The sequence below is a fragment of the Chanodichthys erythropterus genome, chromosome 3, assembly GCF_024489055.1.
Source record: "Chanodichthys erythropterus isolate Z2021 chromosome 3, ASM2448905v1, whole genome shotgun sequence".
In the NCBI taxonomy this organism is placed as follows: domain Eukaryota; kingdom Metazoa; phylum Chordata; class Actinopteri; order Cypriniformes; family Xenocyprididae; genus Chanodichthys; species Chanodichthys erythropterus.
In genome coordinates this window covers 40,050,909-40,074,296 of record NC_090223.1, presented here as the reverse complement: position 1 = coordinate 40,074,296, position 23,388 = coordinate 40,050,909, and the positions used below count along the sequence as shown (strand labels likewise).

The following is a 23,388-nucleotide window of genomic DNA, read 5'->3' as shown; positions in this document are numbered from 1 at the left end:
ATAGGTTCCAGCTGGGGTGACAGCAGCTCAGGGAGAACTAATTGGCTTGTTCTCAAAAACCTTACACCTCAGGTAAGAAGTTTTAATGATTTGGACTGCATGAACTCATTAACATTGCTTGTTTTAGCACTCATGGTGCTAAAACAGGCAATTCTAGAGGAAATTCTAGAAAGCTAGATATTATGTGTAACCCCACAGCAAAATAATTTCTTGTGTAACATGTTTTACAGATTGATGGCTCCACCTTGCGAACTCTGTGCATGCAGCACGGTCCACTGATCACATTCCATCTGAACCTTCCCCATGGCAACGCTGTCGTCTGCTATAGCTCTAAAGAGGAGGCGGCAAAAGCCCAGAAGTCACTGCACATGTAAGTCGATCTTTTTTTTTCAATGCAGGTAAAGAACAGAAATGATAGTATGATTGCTAATAATTACTGAGCCATGTAAGAGGAGGTGAGTGCATTTCATTCAACTATACATAACTTTACCACTTCTGCCTGGAATAACTAGATTCATCAAAAATCTTTTTTTTTTTGGTTTGTAATTGTAAAAAGTAGATTTTTCAGAAAATGTACCGCATAAGACTGCAAATTCATGATTTCTTGTGGTGCATGGTTGCTATTTTGAAGTTTAATACATTCCTGTATCAAATTAAATGACATTTTGTCTTTAAAATAATATTTTTCTTTCATTCAAGAAAACAGCTTATGCATTTCAGTATTGCAGTGGTTCGAAACCTTTTTGACTTCAAGACAGTTAAGGAGAAGATTAACTTGATGAAATATTTTATAGTGTTTTCTATTTATACATAGAAAAATGTGTATTCATTATAAAATTGCCAATGGCACATCAAGTTACATGACACTTCCAAGACTAAAAAAATATATTTAAATAAACTTAAGTTGGCTTTCGTATCAGAGGAACCTTTAAATAGTTCCTAGAACTATCGGCTGAAGTACCCGGATTTTGTTGTGTTCGCACCGCATGAACTAGGAACGATTTTAGTTCTAGGAACTCCTTTTGGGGGATCTAAATGAGCTTCTACTTCAGAGTAGGGTCTGAACCAGCACTATAGGAACTATTACTGACGTGAGTGTACGTTGATTGGTCAAACGCATGTCAAACACCGACACCTGGCATTTTTAAAAAGCCGTGTAAACAAATTTACTTTACGAACATGGAAAACCGTGATAACGGCATTTACCTGCAGGGTTGTGTCCTTTTCTCCGCCTCGATGATATGTAATGCTGAAAGTTGTCATAGGAGTTTTCGTCTCTTAGCCCCACTTTTTGCTCTTTCAGTCCTGTAAATTATGCAATTTACATTACGTCTCGGTTATCACGAAACCCACAACAAACACAGTTCCGATCATTTCTTCCATCCACTAGTTTTTAGTGTTTGTAAATGCTGCACTTAAAAACGCCAATCTCGGCCGCTTCAGAGTTCCTATTTCCTGTGCAGATGCAGTCAGGAACATGGCCTGGGAGAGAAATTAGTTCTCAGGAAACTATCCTAGTGGCTAGTTCCTAGAACTATTCAGTGCGAAAGCCCCTCTTGAAAGTTCGCCGTAGACCCCCTGGTTCAGAACCACTGCATTATAGGGTGAAATGCATGATATTGTTCAGTCATGTACTGAAAACATTTTAAAATGAAGTATTTATTATAGTATTCTAAGTGATTACATTTAAGGTTCCTAGCTGGACACATGCACACTGCTTTTCTCCATTACTGTTATTGCTTGTTGAATTAAAGTTTATTAGCCTGCTTTCTTATTTGGTTGAAAAGCCGTAATAATGTGGCAACCTCTATGCAAAGTGGTTTCCAGATTCCCAGAACCCCATGCTGGAGTTCACACAGACTTGAATGAGTGTGAGGCACTATACTGATAAAGGCTCTGCTCTTCCTCTTCTTCCTCAGGTGTGTTTTAGGGAACACTACTATTCTTGCAGAGTTTGCTAGTGAAGAGGAAATTAATCGTTTCTTTGCACAAGGTCAGTCAATGACTGCCTCTCCCAGCTGGCAGACGCTGGGCTCTTCTCAGAATCGGATCGGATCCATCGAGGGTTCTCACCCCTTCCCAAACCGCACTGATCCAAATCACTGGAACGGCAGCGGGCTGTCAGGAGCCGGCAGCGGAGACCTGCACGGCTCGTCTCTCTGGGGCGTTCCCAATTACTCCACGAGCCTGTGGGGCAGCCCCAGTGGTGGTGAGGGGGGGAGAATCAACAGTCCCTCCCCCATCAGCTCCTTCCTTCCTGTTGACCATCTGACAGGAGGTGGGGAGTCCATGTAGTGCATCTTTCACCTTCTAACTTAAAAACAAAAAACGACGACAAAAAAAAAAACAAAAAAAAAAAACTTACAAACCCGTGACCTCAATGTGGAAATAGTTAATCATAATCATATGACCATATATATATTATGTATAAAAATCAAATGGCACTAGTTAGACTTTCTTCACTTACAAAGAGAAAAAAAAAACAATGCGGGGTCACCCTGTGGAAACAAGTTACGTTTTTTTTTCTGCACATATGTCCACTTTGTTTTAGCCCAAAACATATCAGTTTGAATACTTGAATCATGCAGGCCAATTCTATAATGTGAAAGGATGTATTTACACTTCCAGGTAGTGCTCTTCATACAGAAAAAGCTTCAGTTGAGCTCATCTGTTTATTCATCATGTTTATTTGAATTCCAATTCTTTTCGTTTTGTTTTTATTATTTGCATTTTGTTTGCTGACAATGTTGGAGTTTGAGCTTTTTTAACTTTGCACTGAATGTGGTTTTTCTCAGTATAATCTGCAATATGGAGGGAGCCGACAGTTCCAGTGTAGTTGTTTACTCAAGGATGTTCTTAAAGTGTGCGCTCTACTATGCCTTGATGTACGCCTACCTTATTGTGGTATTGTGGAGTTCGAGATCAAGATATAGATGCTGACTTAGAATTATTTGATGATATTACAGAAATAAGTATTGCACCAATTTTGTTTTAAAACTAAAGAATTTAGCTCTGCAGTGTAAAAAACTGTAGCCACAGCTGTGACTTGCAAACCCGACCTGCAAGCCAGGGGGAACAGCACTTTCAAAATAGGCTTTCAATTTTGTTTTGGAGGCGTCACATTGTGCCCTCTTGTTTACAAAACTTTTTGAGGGGGGGGAAAGTATGGTCATTCTTCCTTTTATTTTAAATGGAAAAATTACAACAAAAAAAATGCATAAAGAATTTTTTAAAAAATCATATAAAAATTATAAAATACAAAAATGTAAAAAAAAAAAAAATTAAAAAATCAACTAAACAGGAAAAAAAAAAAAAAAAATCTTGAGGATGAAGACGAAGCTTTCTATCTCTGGGAATACTGATCAGTGTTTGGCCATGTCATTGGTTATTTTATCTATTCCTCTTGTCTGCTAAATAACCAGCATGGTTCTCAGGAAATATAGCCAGTTTTCCCCCATAGAAACTCCTTGTAGGAAAATCCAACTTTTAGCACTGAAACTACTTATAGCTCTGTAAGTTTTTCTCTGCCAAATAACTGCTTTAAGCTGGAGACATTCTACATACTGCTTTTCGAATATGCTGTCTTTTTATTAATGAGTGGATATGGTTTGCTGAATCACTATCTAGTCCTTCCCTTTTTCCCACTGAGTGGCTCAATGTTTTTCGCTTTGTGACTGTCGAAGTAACTGTCAAATGTCATAAGAAAAAGCAGAAATCTGTAACTATGCATACTGTGGCCAATGACTCGGCCTACAGAATCGCTTTTTCTTTGTCTGAAGTAATGTTTTATATGTTTTCAGCAATTTGCATATACATTGTTTGATATATATATAAATATATATATATTTTCCTCATCGCCAGAGCTGGTGTTAAAGAAAAATTGTTTGGTTATTTTAACAGTGCAAAAGTCGTCCACATTTCATTGCCTTGATTCAAATTGTGTCCGAAGATGCAACAAGTCAAGTGGCTTTTAACTGTTTACAAATAGAAAATGATTGTAATGTGTACAGTTTGGTTGTGTTAATCTGAAGTTCCTTACAATATTAATAAATCAATGTTTTGGCTGCTCATTACCATTTTATTTTCATTTTAATTTTTTGTTTTTGTTTTTTTCTTCCCCCCTTTTTCCCCCTTTTCCCCCTTCCTCAAAGCTGGTTTGTCATTGAAAATGGCTTGCCTCTGTACTTGTGGCCAAGGAAGGCTGGATTAGAGGTGAATGTAATCTGTTGCTGGTAGTTTAAATAATGTGCATAGATTTACAGACTATTTACTTTTTATTGTACTATATTTTAGGTGCACAATTTATGAGACGCTTCAAGAGCGAGAGGGAGAGAAAGATGTCAGCATTAGGCTAAGCCATGGACCTTAATATTTGTTTAAGCTGTTGTTGTTGTTGTTGTTGGTTTTTTTTTTTTTTTCTTCTCCAGTTTGTTTTATTTGAGAAGTAGAACTTGTGTGGTGTGTTAACTTATCCATATTTAATGACTCATCGTACAAAACCCTGAGTATTAGCCTCACTTTATGGTTGCGTGCCAGTATTGAACCATTTTAAGTAACTGCTTTACCAAATATTCTTCAATCAAAGGATTTGTTTACTTAAATTCCAGACCTGGCTTATCTCATTTTGTTTGTCTGACTAATTTTAAGTGGAACATTGGAGAGAAACTACATAACGAAAGCCGAAAATGAGTTTTTGGAATTGCACTTGGTGTACATAATGAACTAGAAAAGCTTGTACTGTATTTGTGTTCTGGAGGCAGAGTGTAGCTTTGGAGACTGGACGGGCCTTTTGTTTGTCTTTTATTCTGTGTGTACATTGGCTAGACTCTTTAAGCGTGCGTTTGTGCCTGCGTGTTTGAGTGGTCCACTCCATTCCTGCGCATCAGGAGCCCAAGTATTCTCCTCTTGTACGGGGGCGTATAACTGCAGGTATCACCGATCGGATTGCCGTGACTTTGTTTACTCCCTCGATGTGGATTGCTCAATCTTTTGTGCTTTAGTTACATGTTCGCATGCGTTGGTCCTTTCTGGAAGTGCGGCGCTGAGCTTTACCAATGGTTCCGAATGGGTTCTTTCCTGCTGTCATGGCAAACGTGCTAGTTTCCCTATTCTTCGTGGCTTTGTTTTTCTGAAGTGAACTTTGAAAGCGTAGGGAAAAGCCATTGGCACCCAGTTTGTTTCCACTTACAATTATTCATTTTATTTTATTTTTTGGTTTCATTCCCATCCCCCCACCCCTTTCCTCTTAATTTTGTTTTATGTATGTGCAGCTGTTTGGTGTTAGACAGAACTGTCATGCTGAGACATTTTGATAATTCACTGTCATGCCAAATTATCGAGTAGGGGGAGGAAAGGGATTTGTTTTGTAAAAGCTGGACAATGTATATGCTTCAAATGTCACTTGCAAAATGGATGTTTTGAGGATATTCATGAGCAATGTACAATCCCCATTTTTATAGCCAGGTTGAACGTAGAGGAAATGAAAAAGTGACTTGGCCTGACATTCTACTTTTGTACTGAAAATGTCATTCTTTTCTGATTTATCCTGTGAGCAAATATACCCATGTCTTTTAAATGGTTCCTACTGTTGAACAATGTGCTAAGGCAATTGACTTAAACTGTGAGTATTGCTGTCATGTCATTATAAACCCAAAAAGCTTTAGTAAAACCAGCACAAGAAACGGACGAACGAGAGTTTAAATCGAAACTTCCACCATGGGGAAATTCTAAGAGAGTCTATGCAGTGTAGGATGAGGCTTCCATGTCTGTGTCTTTGCTTAGTGAAATCCTGACCGCGGTAGCGGTCGGATTTAAAAATACGATTCCTGTAATGTGCCATGATTGAAACTTTCTTTGATTTTTGTCTCAAAAATTGGCCAGTTGTAGCAAATGGAGGGTCGCATTAACATTTCCTTTTTCACAGCGCTCCTCACTGAACGGGCTGTGGAATAGCAAATTCTTCTAGTGGTCTGTCCAGAAATAGTTTGCTTACATGTAACCTATATGCACACTGCTTTGGTAGACTGTTTGAAAATTAATAGAAATAAACATCAATAAGATAACTTAAATGAGCAGGAAGTTCTTTTCAGCGTCTTCCTGGGGTCATCTTAGAATTTTAACTTGGGGAACTGCACTTTTTGAAGGACAATCCTTATTTGTATTGGTAACAATTGACACAAGGTTTAGTCTAGTAATACATGGTAGATACTCAAATGTGTAGTGATGAATGTTTTCTGTAATGCTGTTTTTTCTTTTTTTCTTTTTTTTTTTTTTTTTCTTCTCTTTGTTGCTTGGTTTTCGATTTTAGTACCCTTAAGTGCATATGTAACGAGGTAGAGGTAATAGAGTAGTTTTAGGTCTTTTGTTGGCTGTACTTGTAGACTGATAATAACTGTTTGTAAAGTCCTGATCTTGATATCGGAATACAAAGCTGTATAACTTGGGTACAACCCGCAATAAAGCCTAACAGTGATGTGGTGTGCAATGTTTCTTTTTTCTTTAATGTACTTTTCCTACAAATGCAATTGGAAAACACTCAAAAGTCATGTCTTTATCAAATGTTTTGTCACATTTTGGCATTAGAGCTATGCAAATATGTGGTCACTGAATAGTTGCCAAGGGCCTCGTTACAAAACATGGCAACACTTTACAATAAGGTTTATCTACATTAGTTAACATGAACTAATAATGAACTGCACTTCTATAGCATTTATTAATCTTTCATTTCAATTTCAAAATATACTAATACATTATTAAAATCTAGAGTTGTATTTGTTCATATTGATGCATTGTAAAGTAACAAGAACAATGAGCTGCTGTATTTTTATTAAAGCAGAACTAACTTTTTTTTTATCTTCATAAATGGTTTTCTAGCCTTACGATGGTTAATTGACTTGTAGTGGTGTGTTTGAGGCGAGCACTAACCCCCTCTGGCACGTCTACGCCAGAAAACAGCACTTGCAAGTTCACAATCTCTCGCCTCATGTTCCCGCGAGAGTGACAAAATGCTTTACGGTAATTCAAAAACAATGCATATATTATGACTTTATAAGACAATTTAGAAAATTACCCACCTTCATCAAGATTTCTTGTACTGTATTTGCAAAACTACTGCGCTGGTGAGCGTTGTAGCGTTGACATTTCCTCTCTCAAGATCCATTAATGTACTGAGCTTCAGGAAGCTTCAGAGCGTTATGAATCTTCTGTGTCGAATCGTGATTCAGATCGCATCAAACTGCCATACTGCTGAAATCACGTGACTTTGGTGCTCCGAACCACTGATTTGATACGCTGATTCATAATGCTTCCGAGCACCAAAAATATTCTCGACACTTTATAATATTAATATTGAACTACTGTAGTCACATAAACTGATTTAAATATGTTTTTAGTACATTAATGAATGTTGAGAGAGGAAATATCATTGCTGTCAATGGAGGCCTCACTGAGCCATCAGATTTCAACTAAAATATCTTAATTTGTGTTCTGAAGATTAACGAAGATCTTACGGGTGTGGAACGACATGAGGGTAATGACAGAATTTTAATTTTTAGGTGAACTAACCCTTTAAAATAAACTTATTCTGTAGATGTTCAAAAAAACAGTAACTAATAAAGATGATAAACATGATTATTTAGATCTTTAAAATCTTAAAAAAAAAAACTAATCTCAATGATACTAAAATAACACTAGAGCTCATTTTGATTACCATGCGTGTCATGCACACTGTTATATACAGTAGTTGTTATATGGGTCTACACACACACAAAATGAACTGCTTTTAGAGGCTTGAAACACGTTTACATGACAGACTCCAGTCAAACAGTGGCCTTGAAAAAGTAGTTTTATTTTGCATGAAGGTGTGCTATCATGTGGAGATCACTTCAGTACTGCTGCAGTACTAAATCATGGGTGACGCTTGCAGATATGGTACTTTTTATAACTCCGTTCTAACTGAAAACTTTTGCATGATGCCACATGCAGATGTCATTGTGAAATCCAAGGCTAGTTTTCTTTTGGGAAATGTTAAATTTTCTAATACACCTTTAACGGTGCTGTATCACTTCTGTGCCATTAGCTGCACCAAATCTCCAAAAAAATACTTTTCAAACAGGTTTGAGTGCTTTCAGAGTCATGGAAATTAAACTTATTTGCCTTCTAGGCCTCTTTTTTTTTATTCTGCGGTACAAATGGGAACCAGACTGGTCCACAAATCAGTCTAATTTTTTTTTTTTTTTTAATCCAGTAATCATAAGCAGATGGAAGAGTCAGAGAAACTTGTGTGGCACTTTGCAGTTTCCTAAACACTGCCTCAGTCTGCTCAAAGAAGTGTTAAGTGTGCCACACATTTTGAAACCGCTTACAAATTACATACAGACATCTATGCACTTTAAACGGGTGAAGGATGCAGTGTTTTGACAAAGAAAAGCAGCTATAAGGATCTGCAATGACATTCACAAAGTGGCACTGACCTTGTAAATCAAGTAGCAGTTTTACTTCCCTTCCACTAGAGGGACCATTGAGGCTTCACTTGTGGCATGACAAACCAAAGAATTACAGTTTAGTCTTGGCTTTATTTTCAGCTCAAGTTCCCAAGAGTTTATAGTGACATTTTCTTTAAATACAGTGATACACATGACAAGGCAGTTGACTCCATATGCAAGAGACAGAAAACAGTATGATAGAAACTGGACACTGAGTGCATACAGCTGATCCACATCCATATTGTTTAATACAGAGTCAATCCTTCTACCTGCAAAAAAAGAAGAAACATGAGAATTTAGGATAAGAAAATTACTATTACCAAACTCACCAAGCATGCATAGGTTTCCTATTGTAGCTCATAAGACAGGACTTGCATATAAGACTTGCCTCTATTCATACACATCTTTTTTATCTGCAATGTACTGTACGATCTCCTCAGGAGTCATAAGCTTCTCCGCCTCTGCATCTGGGATCTCAAATCCTGTGGAATATGAATTCAATGTTTATAAGATATGACAGTTGTCAAATGCTACAGGAAGAATCCTCTACTAACCGAACTCATCCTCCATAGCCATTATAATCTCCACCTGGTCCAAGCTGTCCAGCCCCAGATCTTTCATGAAATGAGACGATGTTTGAAGCTTGAGGAGAAAAAAAAAAAAGACATTGATGTTAGATTAGGAATATGTATAAAATCTCAAATGTAAACCAACCAACAGTAGTAACAAAAACAAATCTGTATATCCACACAGAAAAATTAATGAAATTAAAATGTGTTTTTACAGGTGAATTGCACATAAATCTCAGTATTTGGAGGCTAAGGTACAAAATGACCCATGCAACGGTGCAGTACCATAAGTGTGAAGTATCTCTCACCTTATCTGGGTTGATCTTATCATACAGTTTAAGGACGTACATAACACGCTCTTTGATGTTCTCTAAAGTGAGGGGTGGGAGATCACCGTAATGCCGACACAGATGAACAGACGGGCCTGAAATCTAGGGACATGCAAACATAAACATTTATTCATTTAGCAGAGGCTTAAAAATGAGAAACATGATGCAATTTGTCACAGAGACCAAATATTTATAGCACACAATGATCAATAAAAAATAATGAAATACCCCTCTATCAAGAGAAGGCACTAAAAAGATATTTGACCCAAAAATGTGTCTCTTTTTGTCCCATAGCAAACAAAAGATGTTGGACGGACTGATAGCCTCGGTCACCATTTACTTCAGTTTTCCTCCATACAGTCAAATGAAGTGACCATGTTGGGAATGACATGACAATTTTTTTTTTTTTTTCAACTACCCCTTTAATAATAGCTACAATAAAAGACACTAGCAGAGCAGTGTTGTCCTAGTGCGTTTTATCAGGTTAACTAGTAGCTATTTCTACTATCAATAATAAAGTCATGGGTTTAAAGTCTTGCAGGTCACACTGATGTAGCAGATGTATGTTGTGAATGCACAGAGTATGGCTGACATGCACGAATAAATCATTTTCTCTTCTTTCCTCGGAAAGACACAGGTAGGTCACGGAGTAATCCAGCACCAGTAGGCCAAACACAAACACCCCCCCATCTGCAGAAAGCTCACCCGCACTAGGTCAGTCCACCTCGTCCGCTGGCCGCATGAGAGGACAGAGAGCGCGCGCTGGTCTGAGGCGAGGGGTGCGCAGGCGGATCTTGTTAGCACGTTGCCATGATTTAACCTTGCAGAAGCGCGAGCGACGGAGCGCATACAGTGTGCAAGCGCACGGGACGCCATGTCTGTGAATTTCTATCCCACAATTCACTGCGACAACAAACTGGACATAAGTTTGACATGCGCGTGCGCATTCTGTCAGGGCAAGTGCGACTGTTCTCCGCGGCGCATCGGTTCTTTTGAACAGCTCGTTCACTAAACGAACAGTGCGAACCGAACGAATCCTGGAAAGATCCGACTCAAAAGAATCCATTACTATTGGAGGAACGTTTCAATAATTTACTCTTCTTTATTAAAGTTAAATGTAACTGATAAATATGATATATATATATATATATATATATATATATATATATATATATATATATATATATATATATATATATATATATATATATATAAAGCCATTTAAATTATGGGATATTGTATATGTGTAACATATGTGACCAGCCATAAGGGTCAATTTTTTTAAATTGAGATTTATACATAATCTGAAAGCTGAATAAATAATCTTTCAATTGATATATGGTTTGTTAGGATGGGACAATATTTGGCTGAGATACAGCTAACGTTATATGAAAATCTGGAATCTGAGGGAGAAAAAAAATGAGAAAATCGCCTTTAAAGTTGTTCAAATGAAGTATTTAGCAATGCATATCCACTCACAAAAATAATGTTTTTATATATTTACGATAGGAAATTTACAAAATATCTTCATGGAACATGATCTTTACTTATCCTAATGATTATTGGCATAAAAGAAAATTTATAGTTGGCTATTGATACCTGTGCGACTTATGACTGGTTTTGTGGTCCAGGGTCACATATGTGACACATATACAATATCCCATAATTTAAATGACTTTATATATATTTATCGGTTACATTTAACTTTTTTTTTTTTTACAGTCTACGGTCACATATGAAAAAAATAAAGGCTTTTATTTTGAAACCAATCATGGCTGCCAGTTACGCATAGGGTCGTCCTGTACGAAAGTAAATTAATTTGCTCTACTCTTATAGAAACGTCCAAGTATTGTTTCGCACGATTATTGAAGAAAACATATACACGATATAATGTTTTCTCTGAAGGTGAAGGTTTTTATATTCGCGCAGAGACAAAATAAACAGAAGACCTAAAGTGAATGATCCACAACCAGCATGCTGCACAACAACAGTTAACGCAAGTAATTATTTTATGTCAGTTTATAAAATGGTGGCACGTTTACATAGAGAATATTTCAATATATTACAAATACTTGTTGATATACCATGCAGAATAACCTTGGTGTTGTTTTGCAGGAGTTACAGACCATGGAGCCTGCGAGTCTGGAAAACTTGTGTGTTTTGTACCACAGTGCAAACTATATAGTTGTCAACAAACACTGGGACATCCGTATTGACAGCAAAATGTGGTATGAGAAGCAGACGGTCCAAAGTCAGCTGAAGCATCGCTTCCCAGAGCTTGCAGATCCTGACACCTACTACGGATTCAGGTCTTTTTCTCCAATGTTTCTATTACTTTGCTATGAGCTGAGACAAATAATAATTTAAGCCATCACATATGTCTTATCAGTAGTTCATTCATATGCATTCTTATATACTGCAGGTTTTGCCATCAGTTGGATTTCTCTACCAGTGGTGCTTTGTGTGTAGCACTGAACAAGGCAGCAGCAGGACATGCGTACCGCTGTTTTAAAGACAGACTTGTTACCAAGGCTTATCTTGCACTGGTACTGTGACATTCAGACGTCCAGTGAATACATAATAGGTTTTTTCCTAATAACATAGTCTATTTATATTTCCTGTGCAGGTCCGTGGTGTTGTAGCTGAGGAGAAAATGAGCCTAGACTTTGCGATAGGCAAGAACATAACAGAGGGCAAGACCCATATGATGTGCACTGAAGGAACAGAAGGTCAGAATCTCTTTTACTTCAAAATTAAACAACCAGTTGAAACATATTCATGCATCTGATTCATATTGTATGCGGTAGGTTGTGAGAATCCCAAACCCTGCCAAACAGAGCTCACTGTTTTAGAGTATGGCGCATATGACGGAGATCCAGTCACAAAAGTGCTTCTGCAGCCTCTGACAGGTACAGTGTCATCTACAGTTCATAAAAATATAGATGTTGTCAAATTACAAAAAAAATTTAAGTATCAAAAACCTTGTAGGACGGACGCACCAGCTCCGAGTGCACTGCAGTGCCATTGGTCACCCCATAGTGGGCGACTATACCTACAGTCTACGCACAGACAACGCTCCGTATCGCATGATGCTGCACGCCTACTTCCTCCACATTCCTCTAGAGAATGAACCCATCCATGTCATAGCCCCAGATCCCTTTACACCCAGCCTCGACCTCAAATGGGCACCACAAAGATGTGTGAACATTCTGGAGGATTTACTGAAGAATATTTTAACAGAGCCACAAGCTGAGATCCAAGAAGAACCCGAGCCAGTGCGCAGGAAGAGCAGCCCAGTGGAGAGTGAGGAGCAACGGGCACAGTGTCAGCAGTGGTTATGTGAATGGAACGTGGACTGAGGAACACTCGCGCTGTTTTACCAGTAACTGCTCAAGCTACACTGCTGGCGGCTTATAGGGTACCCTCTTCTTTAAAGGCCAGCCCTCCTCAAGAACAGTGTACAGGAAGAACCGGAGGCATAAAGGGGCATTAAACCATTTGGCTGATCTATGTATGAAGATCGCTGTGAGTGAAAGTGCATTATGGAGACCACGCTTATGTCATCCTACACTAGCATTCAAAAGTTTGGGGTTGGTAAGATTTTTAAAATGTTTCACATTTTTTTTGGTCTCTTTAATGTTCACCAAGGCTGAATTACAGTAAAAACAGTAATATTGTGAAATATTATTACAATTTACATGAACTGTTTTCTATTTTAATCTATTTTAAAATTTATTAAACTTTTATTAAACTTTCCTGTTACAGCAAAGCTGTTTTTTCAGTCATTATCACACAACAACATAATCCTTCAGAAATCTTTCTAATATGCTGATAAGTTCAAAACAAATTTCTTATTATTTTTAGTTAATATTTTGTGGAAACCATGATACTTTTTGTTTAAGGATACTTTGATGAATAGGAAGTACAAAAGAGCAACATATATTTAAAAATAAAACATTTTATAACATTATAAATGTCTTTTATTCAGTTTAATGTTTCCTTGCTATATATATATAATATATATATATATATTATATATATATATATATATATATATATATATATATATATATATAAAATATGGTAACACTTTACAATAAGGTTCATTAGTTAAACTATTAACTAAATTAATGTATTAACATGAACTAACCATGAGTAATATATTTGTTATATTTATATATTTGTTACTGTATTTAATCTTCGTTAACAATGAAAATCCAGTTGTTCATGGTTTGTTCATGTTAGTTCACAGTGCATTAACTAATGTTACCCAAGATTTTAATAATGGATTAGTAAATGTTAAAATTAACATTAACAGAGATTAATAAATGCTTTATAAGTGCAGTTCATTATTAGTTCACGTTAATTAATGTAGTTAATTAATGTTAACTAATGAACCTTACTGTAATGTTACCATTTTTTTTTTTTAATCTTACTGACCCCCAACGTTTGAAGCTGAGAGAAAGAAATTTTTAAAAAACAAATCCCCATTAAAGGGACAGTTCACCCAAAAATTACAATTTTGTCATCATTATACTCACCCTCAAGTTGTTCAAAACAAACAAAAAAAAAGATATTTTGAAGAATGTGGGTAACTAAACAGTTGATGGGCCCCATTGATTTCCATAGTATTTTATTTTCCCCTCTATGGAAGTCAGTGGGATCCATCAGCTGTTTAATTACCCGTATTCTTCAAAATATCTTCTTTTGTATTCAGCAGAAGAAAGAAACTCATACAGGTTTGGAACAACTTGATGATGAGTAAATGATGACTGAATTTTCATTTTTAGCTGAACTGTCCCTTTAAGTGCCTTTACCTCTTTCAAGTATGCTATGTGTACATGTGGTATTATTCATTGTATGAATGCATAACTGTGTGGTTTTAAGTTAACATTTGTGTTTTTAAATCAAGTTTTTCAGTAATTTATTATTTTTTTTAATTAGTTTTTGTTGCAGTCTAGAAGGGGCCAAGACTCACCATTTTGTCCACTAGACAAAGTTAAAGTCAAGTTATAATAAGTTAATTTCTGTACTTAAATTGTGTGAAGCACGTTTGTAGAAATCCATTGCTTAAAATTGACTGAACGATCCCTACCTCACAATCTGAAATTGTAGCTTTGAAACATGAAATTTTGTCTCTCTCTTTATCTACAAAGTATTTTTCTTGCATGTCATCCTGTTCCTTACACCGTTAGATAACGTTTGTACGGCTACAGTGGCAGTCACATTTGCCGTTGTTTAGTGAGTTTTAAAAATCTAGTCATTTTAACAAGAATTCACGTGATCGAGAATCTCGCGTTAGGGTGAAAGATTCTTTCAAAAGGTTCCTGTTGGTCACATGGATTCACTGCTTTGACCAGCAGAAAGCTGCTTGATTTGAAAGTGATCTCTGTTTGAGCTGTGCTTCATACATTGCTACATTATTGAAAATAGACTCTTTTAGCCGACTGAAATTTCATGAATGTGACCACACTTAACTAAAGGAACGTGTTGTTTGATAAAAGCCCCCAAAACATGCTGTGATCACTTAAAATGAGTCTTAAACTTTTTCTTAAAAAAGCATTTATTAGCATCTGTAATCTGTCTTTGCACGCAGAACATGTTTAGTGTTGCAGAAATTGTACTGTTCAATAAATAAAGGCCCTTCTGTCTAACAGCTAATCACGGTGTTGTGATATTTTTCCCAGCCAGGCAAACAAGACTGTGGTGTGCACAGCAGTGACATGAAATGAGAAACATTAACAGAAATCTAAAAATACTGACATGAAAAGCAGGAGATATGTGGTGTTTGCGTATAATACACACATTTATACATTTTAGATTCTATGTTAACGTAGCCATGAACACAGTAAGGGATTTTTTACTGCAAGTGGTCACATCTGTGATCAGAATTAATATTGGCATTTCTAGAGCAAGGGAAGGCTGGGGAATATTAGTCCATATTGGTTCCTTTGGTCCCAGAATGAAAAAGTAAATGAGACACAAACTGAAAGTTCAGTCCTAGATCTGGCTGAGAGGGAGGAATTTCTGGTAGTAACTCTTGGTAACGTCGATCATCAGTTCCTGTGTACATTCAGGGAGTTCTCCTGAAAATAAACCTGAGATAAAGAACAACAAGTGATATCAATTCATTGTTGGCATAATATAAACAAAATAAATCCACTTAACTTACATTACCAGATGACAGTAATAATAAGCAATAATTCTAATTAAAGAGCATAATATATCTGAAGGTGTTGACCTGGACAGCCAGAGAAAACTGTAAATGGAGGAACCACTGTCTCTGGGGGAAGGACAGTGTTATCCAGTATCTTACAACAGTCCTTCAAGACACAGCGTCGACCCTAAAAGAAAACATGCTTTATCACTGCAAATGTCACACCCACAAAACAAATGAGAGGATAGAGATGATACTTACAATCACACAGTTCTTGCCAATGTGGACATATGAACCTATCTGAGCAGCGTTCACAACACAGTCCTCCTCTATGAACACATGGTCCCCAATATGCAAGGGGAAGAAAGCCACGCTAATGTACACAGAGAGCAAATGTAAGAAAGTTAAATCATACACATTCCAGTTCATCAGTGAGGATACAGATGCTTTACATTAAATCTGCAGCATTACTCACCCTTTGCTGAATTTTTTAAACGGCGGTCTGATCACACTACGACTTTTAATGACACAGTGGCGCCCAACTCTGACATTAGCAAGATCTCCTCTGATGATACAGTCATTCATCACGATAGTCTAAAAAACAGACCATTTCAGAAAGCTAGCACATTTGCTGGTGAAAATAACAGAACGAAACGGAAGAAAAAGCTCACTTTTCCATTGAGGACGATGTTTTGACTGCCGCAAAGCACCGACTGTCTGCTGACTTTGTTGCCTGATGCCTGGAGAGAACAAATGTCAGTCTTACCACCATCATATGACGCTCCAGCTCTAAATAAACTACATGTGCAACTGATACAGACGTTTACTGACTGGTAAGTTACGACAAACCAACACTTTTGCGCTGGCGGTAACGTTATCATTTTTGTTGACTAGAAAACATAGTGGGTTTGCAAAGACAAACTAGTCGGTCAGTTGATTCTGAATTTAATATTTGCAACTGCGTGATTCAACTGAAGAATATTATAACATACCGTCTCGATGTATTCAGCCTTGTTGTATAATATTTCACACAGCTCCATCTCTGCACAATTTTATTGTTTTGTTGGCGAAACCCCTTCGAATGTCCGGCAGCTGTCAACCGCTCCCTCGCTATTTCCGCTTCCGGTTAGTGTCAAGATTGCAGAACATCGTTCAAGATTAATTTTTATTTATTTATTTATTTATTTATTTATTTATTTATTTATTTATTTATTCATTTATTTAATTTTTTATTTCATCAAGTGAATTATTAAGACAACAGTTTAATTTTGAAGAAAATACCTGTATTTTTTGTCAAGTTGAACTGATCATCTTTTTTTTTTCTTTTTTTCTTGTGTTTCCAAATATTTTCTGGGAAAATATGTCGTATTGATTGGAGACAAAGATTCATTCACTGCCCACTTTTGCTTGGAAACGTATTATGTTTGGAATGCTGTTGGATGATTTAAAAAAATATATTTTTTATTAATGTAATGTTGGTTCTGGGGAAATTCTTCATTCATAAATGCAAATGTATGAAGACAAAACCTTATTTTTCTGTATTCAAAAGAGACTTTATCCGTAATTACTTTCCATCATTGGAATGTATGAAAATCAAAAAGGCCCTGAAATTTGTTGGAATAATAAAAGACATTGCTCTCTTACAAGAGAAATGAAGAGACCCCTTCTTATTTTTTTTATTTTTATTTTTTTTTTTTATGTGTAATTTTATTGTATTAATACTTATTTAACTGATATGTGCCTTGCTTGATACTCATTTAACTATTTTTTGTTGATGCCATTGTAGGTGTATATTTTGTTTTTGTTCTTGATGTTCAATAAAAAAAAATAATAATAAAAAAGATGTTTTAGATTATTTTCATTGCAAATGAACAAAATGTTAATGAGAGAATTGAATATGTAATATTTATTATATTTATTAATATGTATATAATCTATAAAAGAATTGCAAATGTTGTTAGTTTCTTTTATCTACTTTTCTGTTTATTTTTAATATAAATTTTACATATATGTGTATGCGTTTTATGCTTTCAAAATGGTTTCCATATCAAATTAGATTTTTTTTCTACTACTCTCTAAGTATATGATTGCAGGGAAAATATATATGTTTGTATTGGACATTGATGGAGCAGCAGATTTTGCGTGAAAATGAATCATGAAAGTGGTTAATTTTGTATAAACTCTTATAAATGTATGAGGTGTTGAGGGGGGGGGGGGGGGGGCAAACATGGGGTAAAAGGCACACAGTATTGATACAAATACTTTAGCTAAAATAATATGTTTTTAATAATGTCTAGGTTAATATTTTTTCAAAAGAATAACTTTAGCAAAGTTTGTGCTATTTTCTGTTTATTTTGATAAATAAAATAATTCATTTGTGTTCAATAAATATACTGTCACTAAAATAGGCCTATGTTAATATAAAAATATATTTTAAAAATACAGAAACAAAATTATTTAAAAAAGTAAAGATTCTGAAAGCGCTTATTTAGTGATGGCCGATTTCAAAACACTGCTTCAGGAAGCATCGGAGCACAAATGAATCAGTGTATCGAATCTGCTGTTCGGAGCGCCAAAATCACCTGATTTCAGCCGTTGGGAGTTTGATGTGCAATCTGAATCATGATTCGACACAAAAGATTCATTACGCTCCGAAGCTTCCTGAAGCAGTGTTGTGAAATCGGTCATCACTAAATAAGTCGTTATTTAGTTTTTTTTTGGCGCAACAAAAATATTCTCGCCACTTTATAATATTAATATTGAACCACTGTACTCACATGAACTGATTTAAATATGTTTTTAGTACATTAATGGATCTTGAGAGAGGAAATGTCATTGCTTCCTATGGAGGCCTCACGGAGCCATCGGATTTCAACAAAAATATCTTCATTTGTGTTCTGAAGATTAACGAAAGTTTTACCGGTGTGGAACGACATGAGGGTGAGTAATAAATGACAGAATTTTCATTTTTGAGTGAACTAACCCTTTAATAGATTCTTATTTGTTACTTAAATCAACAACATTTAAAAAAAACATCAAATATTACATCAATCTACCTCAGAATCAACTTTGCGTTGCTGCCCGCGATCGCGTCAAGGATCAGACAAATTTGCACATGCATTTTGGAAAGCGGATATTTAGGAAAGTGCTGCGGCAAGTGTTTGTGCCATCTAGTGGTTAAGAGGAAAATAAAATCAAAGGCGCCTTTAGCCCCGTTGTACCCTACATTTACTTATTTTACATGCAAAAGACTGTTAGACCGCATGATGGCGCTGCTGTATCGTTTCACAGTTTTGAGTCCCGCAGTACGGAGTTGGTATTATTTTAAAACGTGCCTTGCTAAGCCATAGCTGAATGTGCTTGTGAGCTCGAATCCCAACCCCGTGGTTGATGAGCTTTTATCAGCACATCAAAAATGATTAGCCTATGTCAGAATGATGTGAACATTTACTATGCAAAAGTTAGTGTAATAGGCCTGCTCTAATATAATAGCCTACAGTAAAATCTAGTGATTTAGCTTGCACTCTAAACCAGCTGAATTTTTTCAGTGTTTGTTTTTATCACATAATAAATTCTCTGCTCTGCAGTATTTCTGTTTAGTCTTGAGTCTGGGAATAGCCTCTTGAATACACACACACACACACAGCCCCCTCACCTTGACTGAAATGTGCTCAAGCAAATGCAGTGTTGTGTAAGACGGTCCTGTAATCCCTCGCTGACCACATCTGTCAGCTTGAAATTCTCTTATAGTTATACAATACCACAGATCAGTTATCACAATGTTACAGCAAAGGTCACTTTGACATTGAATCGACAAGTTATTAGATTGTACACACAGCTATGCGTGTCCCACAATAAAACTCCCTATATTGTGGTCTGTTGCCCTTCATGGGTCTTTAACAGAAACAGATAACTGTAAAAAATCTATTTTTATTAGGCCAGGCAGAAAGATGTGTTGATGACTGGCTACTGGCGTCTGTGTGGGAGGATTTGTCTTGACCATTTGAGACTTTAGCTTATCAATAGATTTACATCAGGAAACCATATCCAGCATTTGAACTCAAGAAACTGTTTATGTTTCCAAGCACTAAAGAGGAGCCTTTATCTCCTTGTGTATCTGCTGAAGAGACTGTTTTGATATTCACATAAGCGAGACTTTCGCTGTTTTCATCACCTAATGTGGTGTTTATTCTGTCTCGTCAAGAGATGACGAGATGTTTGTCGGGGGTTCTTTAAATAACAGACTATTTTCATAGGCTACTTTTCTGAATGCATCTCTTAGCAGTGAAGTTCTCAGCACTAGCTGAGCTAAAAATAGTTCAGGGGTCATAGTGTCTAGAGAATGTGCTTTTAGGTACTGTGTGTGTGTGTGTGTGTGTGTGTGTGTGTGTGTGTGTGTGTGTGTGTGTGTGTGTGTGTGTGTGTGTGTGTGTGTGTGTGTGTGTGTGTGTGTGTGTGTGTGTGTGTGTGTGTGTGTGTGTGTGTGTGTGAATAAAATGTCCCCACATTGATGGCAATTTGATTTAAGAACATTTTTTGGTTTCCTATAAGGAAAACAGCTTAAAAATCATATAGAATTATGCTTTTTGAAAATGTAAAAATGCAGAAAGTTTTCTCTGGTAGGTAGGTTTAGGGTTAGAGGATAGAATATATAGTTTGTACAGTCTATGGAAAATGTATATGGAAATGCCTATAAAACATGGAAACCCAACGTGTGTGTGTGTGTATGTCCGTGTGTGTGTAAATGCACAGTAAGATATAGTATGTGAAGCCTTGCCATCATCGTATAGTCATCACTGCAGCGGCCAGGGTTTCAGGAGGGCTTTATATAATACATCCTCCATGTCTGTGGGCGACGGACACGCTATCTGGTGAGAAGAGCCAGTGGAGCCAAAGTCAGGACTGTATCTTGTGTGTCGAGATGATTTGTTCTGCTTGTTCTTAAAGAGAAAAGGGAAAGTGAAGGCACTGTTAGCTTGACTTCTTTTTTTCTGTCCTTTAATTGCTGTTTCTTTCTCTCTTGATTCGGAGTGTGTAGGTTTGTCTCTGTTGAGCTGTTATATAATGCTTCCTGGGAAAATGCTATCTAATGCCATCTTCTCACAACTGGATCATATGTATTGAGTCATATAATTACTTTGGTGTAATGCCAGTTGAAAATGGATGGTTGGCAAGATGGATGGATGGATGGATGGATGGATGGATGGATGGATGGATAGATAGATAGATAGATAGATAGATAGATAGATAGATAGATAGATAGATAGATAGATAGATAGATAGATAGATAGATAGATAGATAGATAGATAGATAGATAGATAGATAGATAGATAGATAGATAGATAGGTTGGTTGATTGATTGATTGATTGATTGATTGATTGATTGATTGATTGATTGATTGATTGATTGATTGATTGATTGATTGATTGATTGATTGATTGATTGATTGATTGATTGATTGATTGATTGATTGATTGATTAAACCCAAAGCACATATTTCAGGAGTCATTGGAAATGGTTTTGGGATTATTTAGGAAATTAGTGTTATCAGAATATCTTAATCACCTCACATTCCCAGATACAATGAAAGATTGTAATGCGTCTTATAATGCGAGTGAATGGGAATTCTATCTATAAGAGTCAAGAAACACGCACAGACAAATCCAAATTAAACCCTGGGCATGTTTTTTTACTCTTATAGATTGTGCTCCCATTGACACCCATTATACGACTGACAGACCGCAACGGTTGGAGTTAAAAATCATCATTTGTGTTCTACTGAAGAAACAAAGTCACCTACATCTTGGATGCCCTGGGGGTAAGCAGATAAACATCAAATGTTCATTTTTGGGTGAACTATCCCTTTAAATCTAGTATTAATTAACAAATTCTGGGCTCTAACACATATCTGGCTCCATTCTGAATCTGAAAGGTCATACTCATTTCGACATGTTTAATTTGATAGGTATGTCGGTGTGTTCTTAATTTTCATTTTTAAATGTCAACTACCCATGTATAATATTATACACCTATATGTAACACAAATTCTATTAATAAAGCACTGAGAAAATGACCTTGGTATAAAAAGCCCAGTTCTTAATGATAAATCACTAAATAAACCTTGTAGCAACAACACGATTAAGTTCATGTTCTTCATCCAAAGCAATTAATAGCATCCAAATTGCAGAAACATTCCCCTTAAGGGCCTTGTTCACACATAATAAAATATTAAATTGTCTGTCTAGACCTTCTAGTTCCGTTTTAACGGTGCCTTCAATAGCCATGTCTGTCTGTTTTTTAGCATTCCTATAATCTTTGCAACATCTGACAACAAATCAATCATTAATTATGAATCAGATTCAATTACGAAAAGACAAAACAGAGAGGACAATTATGTGAAATATGCTTTTGTGTGTGAAAAACAATGGACACCTTTGAGGTTTCACCAGCACTGTGAGTCCTGTCCTTGCTTTGGCGCTCCACAGTGAGGTGACCTGATTTTGCAGGCTCTGAGGGAGAGGCCTTTCTCTGTGGAGGTTAAGACAGCCCGTCAGACTCCTTTCCTCAACTGCTTTTATAAGCACCATCACACTTACCATCCTTTTCCTGCTTTTTACATCAGTTTAAAGGAAGATGAGTGTTCATAATTTAACTGAATCTTATATTTATGTTAGAGGTGGAACAAACATTTATATAGCACAGACTGGATAAATAATTGGCCCTTACAAGTACAGACCTTGATGATATTGATAAAATGAAACAACTCTTTTAAAACATGTTTTAACATTTTTAACAATAGTAAATAACAGTTGATCTGAAGACATATTTTCATGGCTAAAAACTGCATTACAGAAATAGAACAGTGGTTTTCAAACTGGGGCCTGGACACCCCCAGAGGACCACAAATTGGTTTGGGGGGAAAAAACACACTTGCTGACATTATTTATATTATTATTAGTTATTATATCTATTGACATAGGACTACCAGAAAATGGATGGATGGATTTGTTCTTTTTTTTTTCTTTTTAACTAAATCTTCTTTTGTAAAAATATGTATAGCACAAGTAACAGCACAAGGGGGCAGTTGTGGCTAGAGCTTCGGACTTGTAAACCGAAGGTCGCAGGTGTGAGTCTCAGTACTGGCAGGAAATGTAGGTGGGGGGAGTGAATGAACACTCTCATTATGTTGAGCACCCAACCTCCAATCACTCCATGGGTGCCGCAGCAAAAATGGCTGCCCACTGGTCTGGGTGTGTGTTCACACACTGTGTGTGTGCAGTTAGATGGGTGAAATAACGAGCACAAATTCTGAGCATGGGACACCATACTTGGCCACACGTCAGGTCAGAAGAGTTGTTGTTTAAATATGTGTAAAAATATCCCAAGAGTAATCCCATTCTATCAAAAAATTGCAGGCAATTTTGTCTAATTCGTAAAATGTTACTAAGAATTATATAATTACGTTATGCAAGCACTATAATCCATATTCTAGATTTGGGAGGTGATTTGTGATAATGAGGAAGTGCTGGCTGCAGGTATTAGTCGAAACATAGTGTGATGTACCCAAACAGTGTTGCATAACATTTAAAATCAGCAATGTTACCCTTATGCCACCTTGAGAGTGGCTTAAGTCAACAATCACACACAGATAATACCCTTATAGGATAAAAATAAAGATAAAACACACTTTATGCTTGATGTTTACCAATGACGGCATCAGGGTTCTGCATGTCTTTGACGTAGGTCACCGTGTTTGCTGTCAGTCTGGGGATGTCCCTCCTAGAGCAGGCCTGATTTGGTGACATCTGGCTGGAGTGTCACATTGACAGCTGTGTCTCGGTGCCAAGC

At 36.5% G+C, this 23,388-nt stretch overlaps 4 protein-coding genes across 7 annotated transcripts in view; 2 read left to right on the top strand and 2 right to left on the bottom strand.

Annotated features, from left to right (window-relative positions):
• LOC137017723 (trinucleotide repeat-containing gene 6A protein-like) overlaps positions 1-6,506 on the top strand; it is a 33,245-nt gene extending 26,739 nt beyond the window's left edge. For all 4 annotated transcript variants that reach the window (XM_067382251.1, XM_067382252.1, XM_067382253.1 and 1 more), the window contains 3 exons: positions 5-72; positions 231-370; positions 1,920-6,506. In XM_067382251.1, the coding sequence (XP_067238352.1) occupies positions 5-72; positions 231-370; positions 1,920-2,295 (584 nt within the window). In that variant the 3' untranslated portion in view covers positions 2,296-6,506. The remainder of the gene's footprint in view (positions 1-4; positions 73-230; positions 371-1,919) is intronic.
• Positions 6,507-7,831: 1,325 nt separating this feature from the next.
• ndufab1b (NADH:ubiquinone oxidoreductase subunit AB1b) lies at positions 7,832-10,315 on the bottom strand. Its single transcript, XM_067375418.1, has 5 exons — positions 10,087-10,315; positions 9,361-9,483; positions 9,038-9,125; positions 8,868-8,965; positions 7,832-8,748 (listed from the first exon to the last, which is right to left on the bottom strand). The coding sequence occupies exons 1-4, from the start codon at positions 10,255-10,257 to the stop codon at positions 8,874-8,876; spliced, it is 474 nt and encodes a 157-aa protein (XP_067231519.1). The 5' UTR covers positions 10,258-10,315; the 3' UTR covers positions 7,832-8,748; positions 8,868-8,873.
• Positions 10,316-11,113: 798 nt separating this feature from the next.
• On the top strand, positions 11,114-13,374 carry rpusd1 (RNA pseudouridine synthase domain containing 1). The gene is made up of 6 exons (XM_067375408.1): positions 11,114-11,381; positions 11,497-11,690; positions 11,804-11,927; positions 12,008-12,110; positions 12,189-12,290; positions 12,370-13,374. Exons 1-6 carry the CDS (start codon positions 11,340-11,342, stop codon positions 12,738-12,740), a joined length of 936 nt encoding a protein of 311 aa, XP_067231509.1. The 5' UTR covers positions 11,114-11,339; the 3' UTR covers positions 12,741-13,374.
• Positions 13,375-13,517: 143 nt separating this feature from the next.
• Positions 13,518-16,658, bottom strand: dctn5 (dynactin 5). Its single transcript, XM_067375398.1, has 6 exons — positions 16,531-16,658; positions 16,210-16,278; positions 16,014-16,132; positions 15,800-15,911; positions 15,623-15,725; positions 13,518-15,479 (listed from the first exon to the last, which is right to left on the bottom strand). Exons 1-6 carry the CDS (start codon positions 16,576-16,578, stop codon positions 15,382-15,384), a joined length of 549 nt encoding a protein of 182 aa, XP_067231499.1. The 5' UTR covers positions 16,579-16,658; the 3' UTR covers positions 13,518-15,381.
• Between the last annotated feature and the right edge of the window lie 6,730 nt (positions 16,659-23,388).

Coding starts and splice junctions, on each gene's coding strand:
- ndufab1b (XM_067375418.1), bottom strand. CDS start 10,257: ATGGCGTCCCGTGCGCTTGCACACTGTATGCGCTCCGTCGCTCGCGCT. Junction 9,484..10,086: donor GGTGGACTGACCTAGTGCGG/GTGAGCTTTCTG, acceptor GCATGTCCCTAG/ATTTCAGGCCCGTCTGTTCA. Junction 9,126..9,360: donor ATAAGATCAACCCAGATAAG/GTGAGAGATACT, acceptor TTTCTCCTCAAG/CTTCAAACATCGTCTCATTT.
- rpusd1 (XM_067375408.1), top strand. CDS start 11,340: ATGATCCACAACCAGCATGCTGCACAACAACAGTTAACGCAA. Junction 11,691..11,803: donor GACACCTACTACGGATTCAG/GTCTTTTTCTCC, acceptor TATATACTGCAG/GTTTTGCCATCAGTTGGATT. Junction 11,928..12,007: donor CCAAGGCTTATCTTGCACTG/GTACTGTGACAT, acceptor TTTCCTGTGCAG/GTCCGTGGTGTTGTAGCTGA.
- dctn5 (XM_067375398.1), bottom strand. CDS start 16,578: ATGGAGCTGTGTGAAATATTATACAACAAGGCTGAATACATCGAGACG. Junction 16,133..16,209: donor ACATCGTCCTCAATGGAAAA/GTGAGCTTTTTC, acceptor TCTGTTTTTTAG/ACTATCGTGATGAATGACTG. Junction 15,912..16,013: donor TTTAAAAAATTCAGCAAAGG/GTGAGTAATGCT, acceptor TGTGTACATTAG/CGTGGCTTTCTTCCCCTTGC.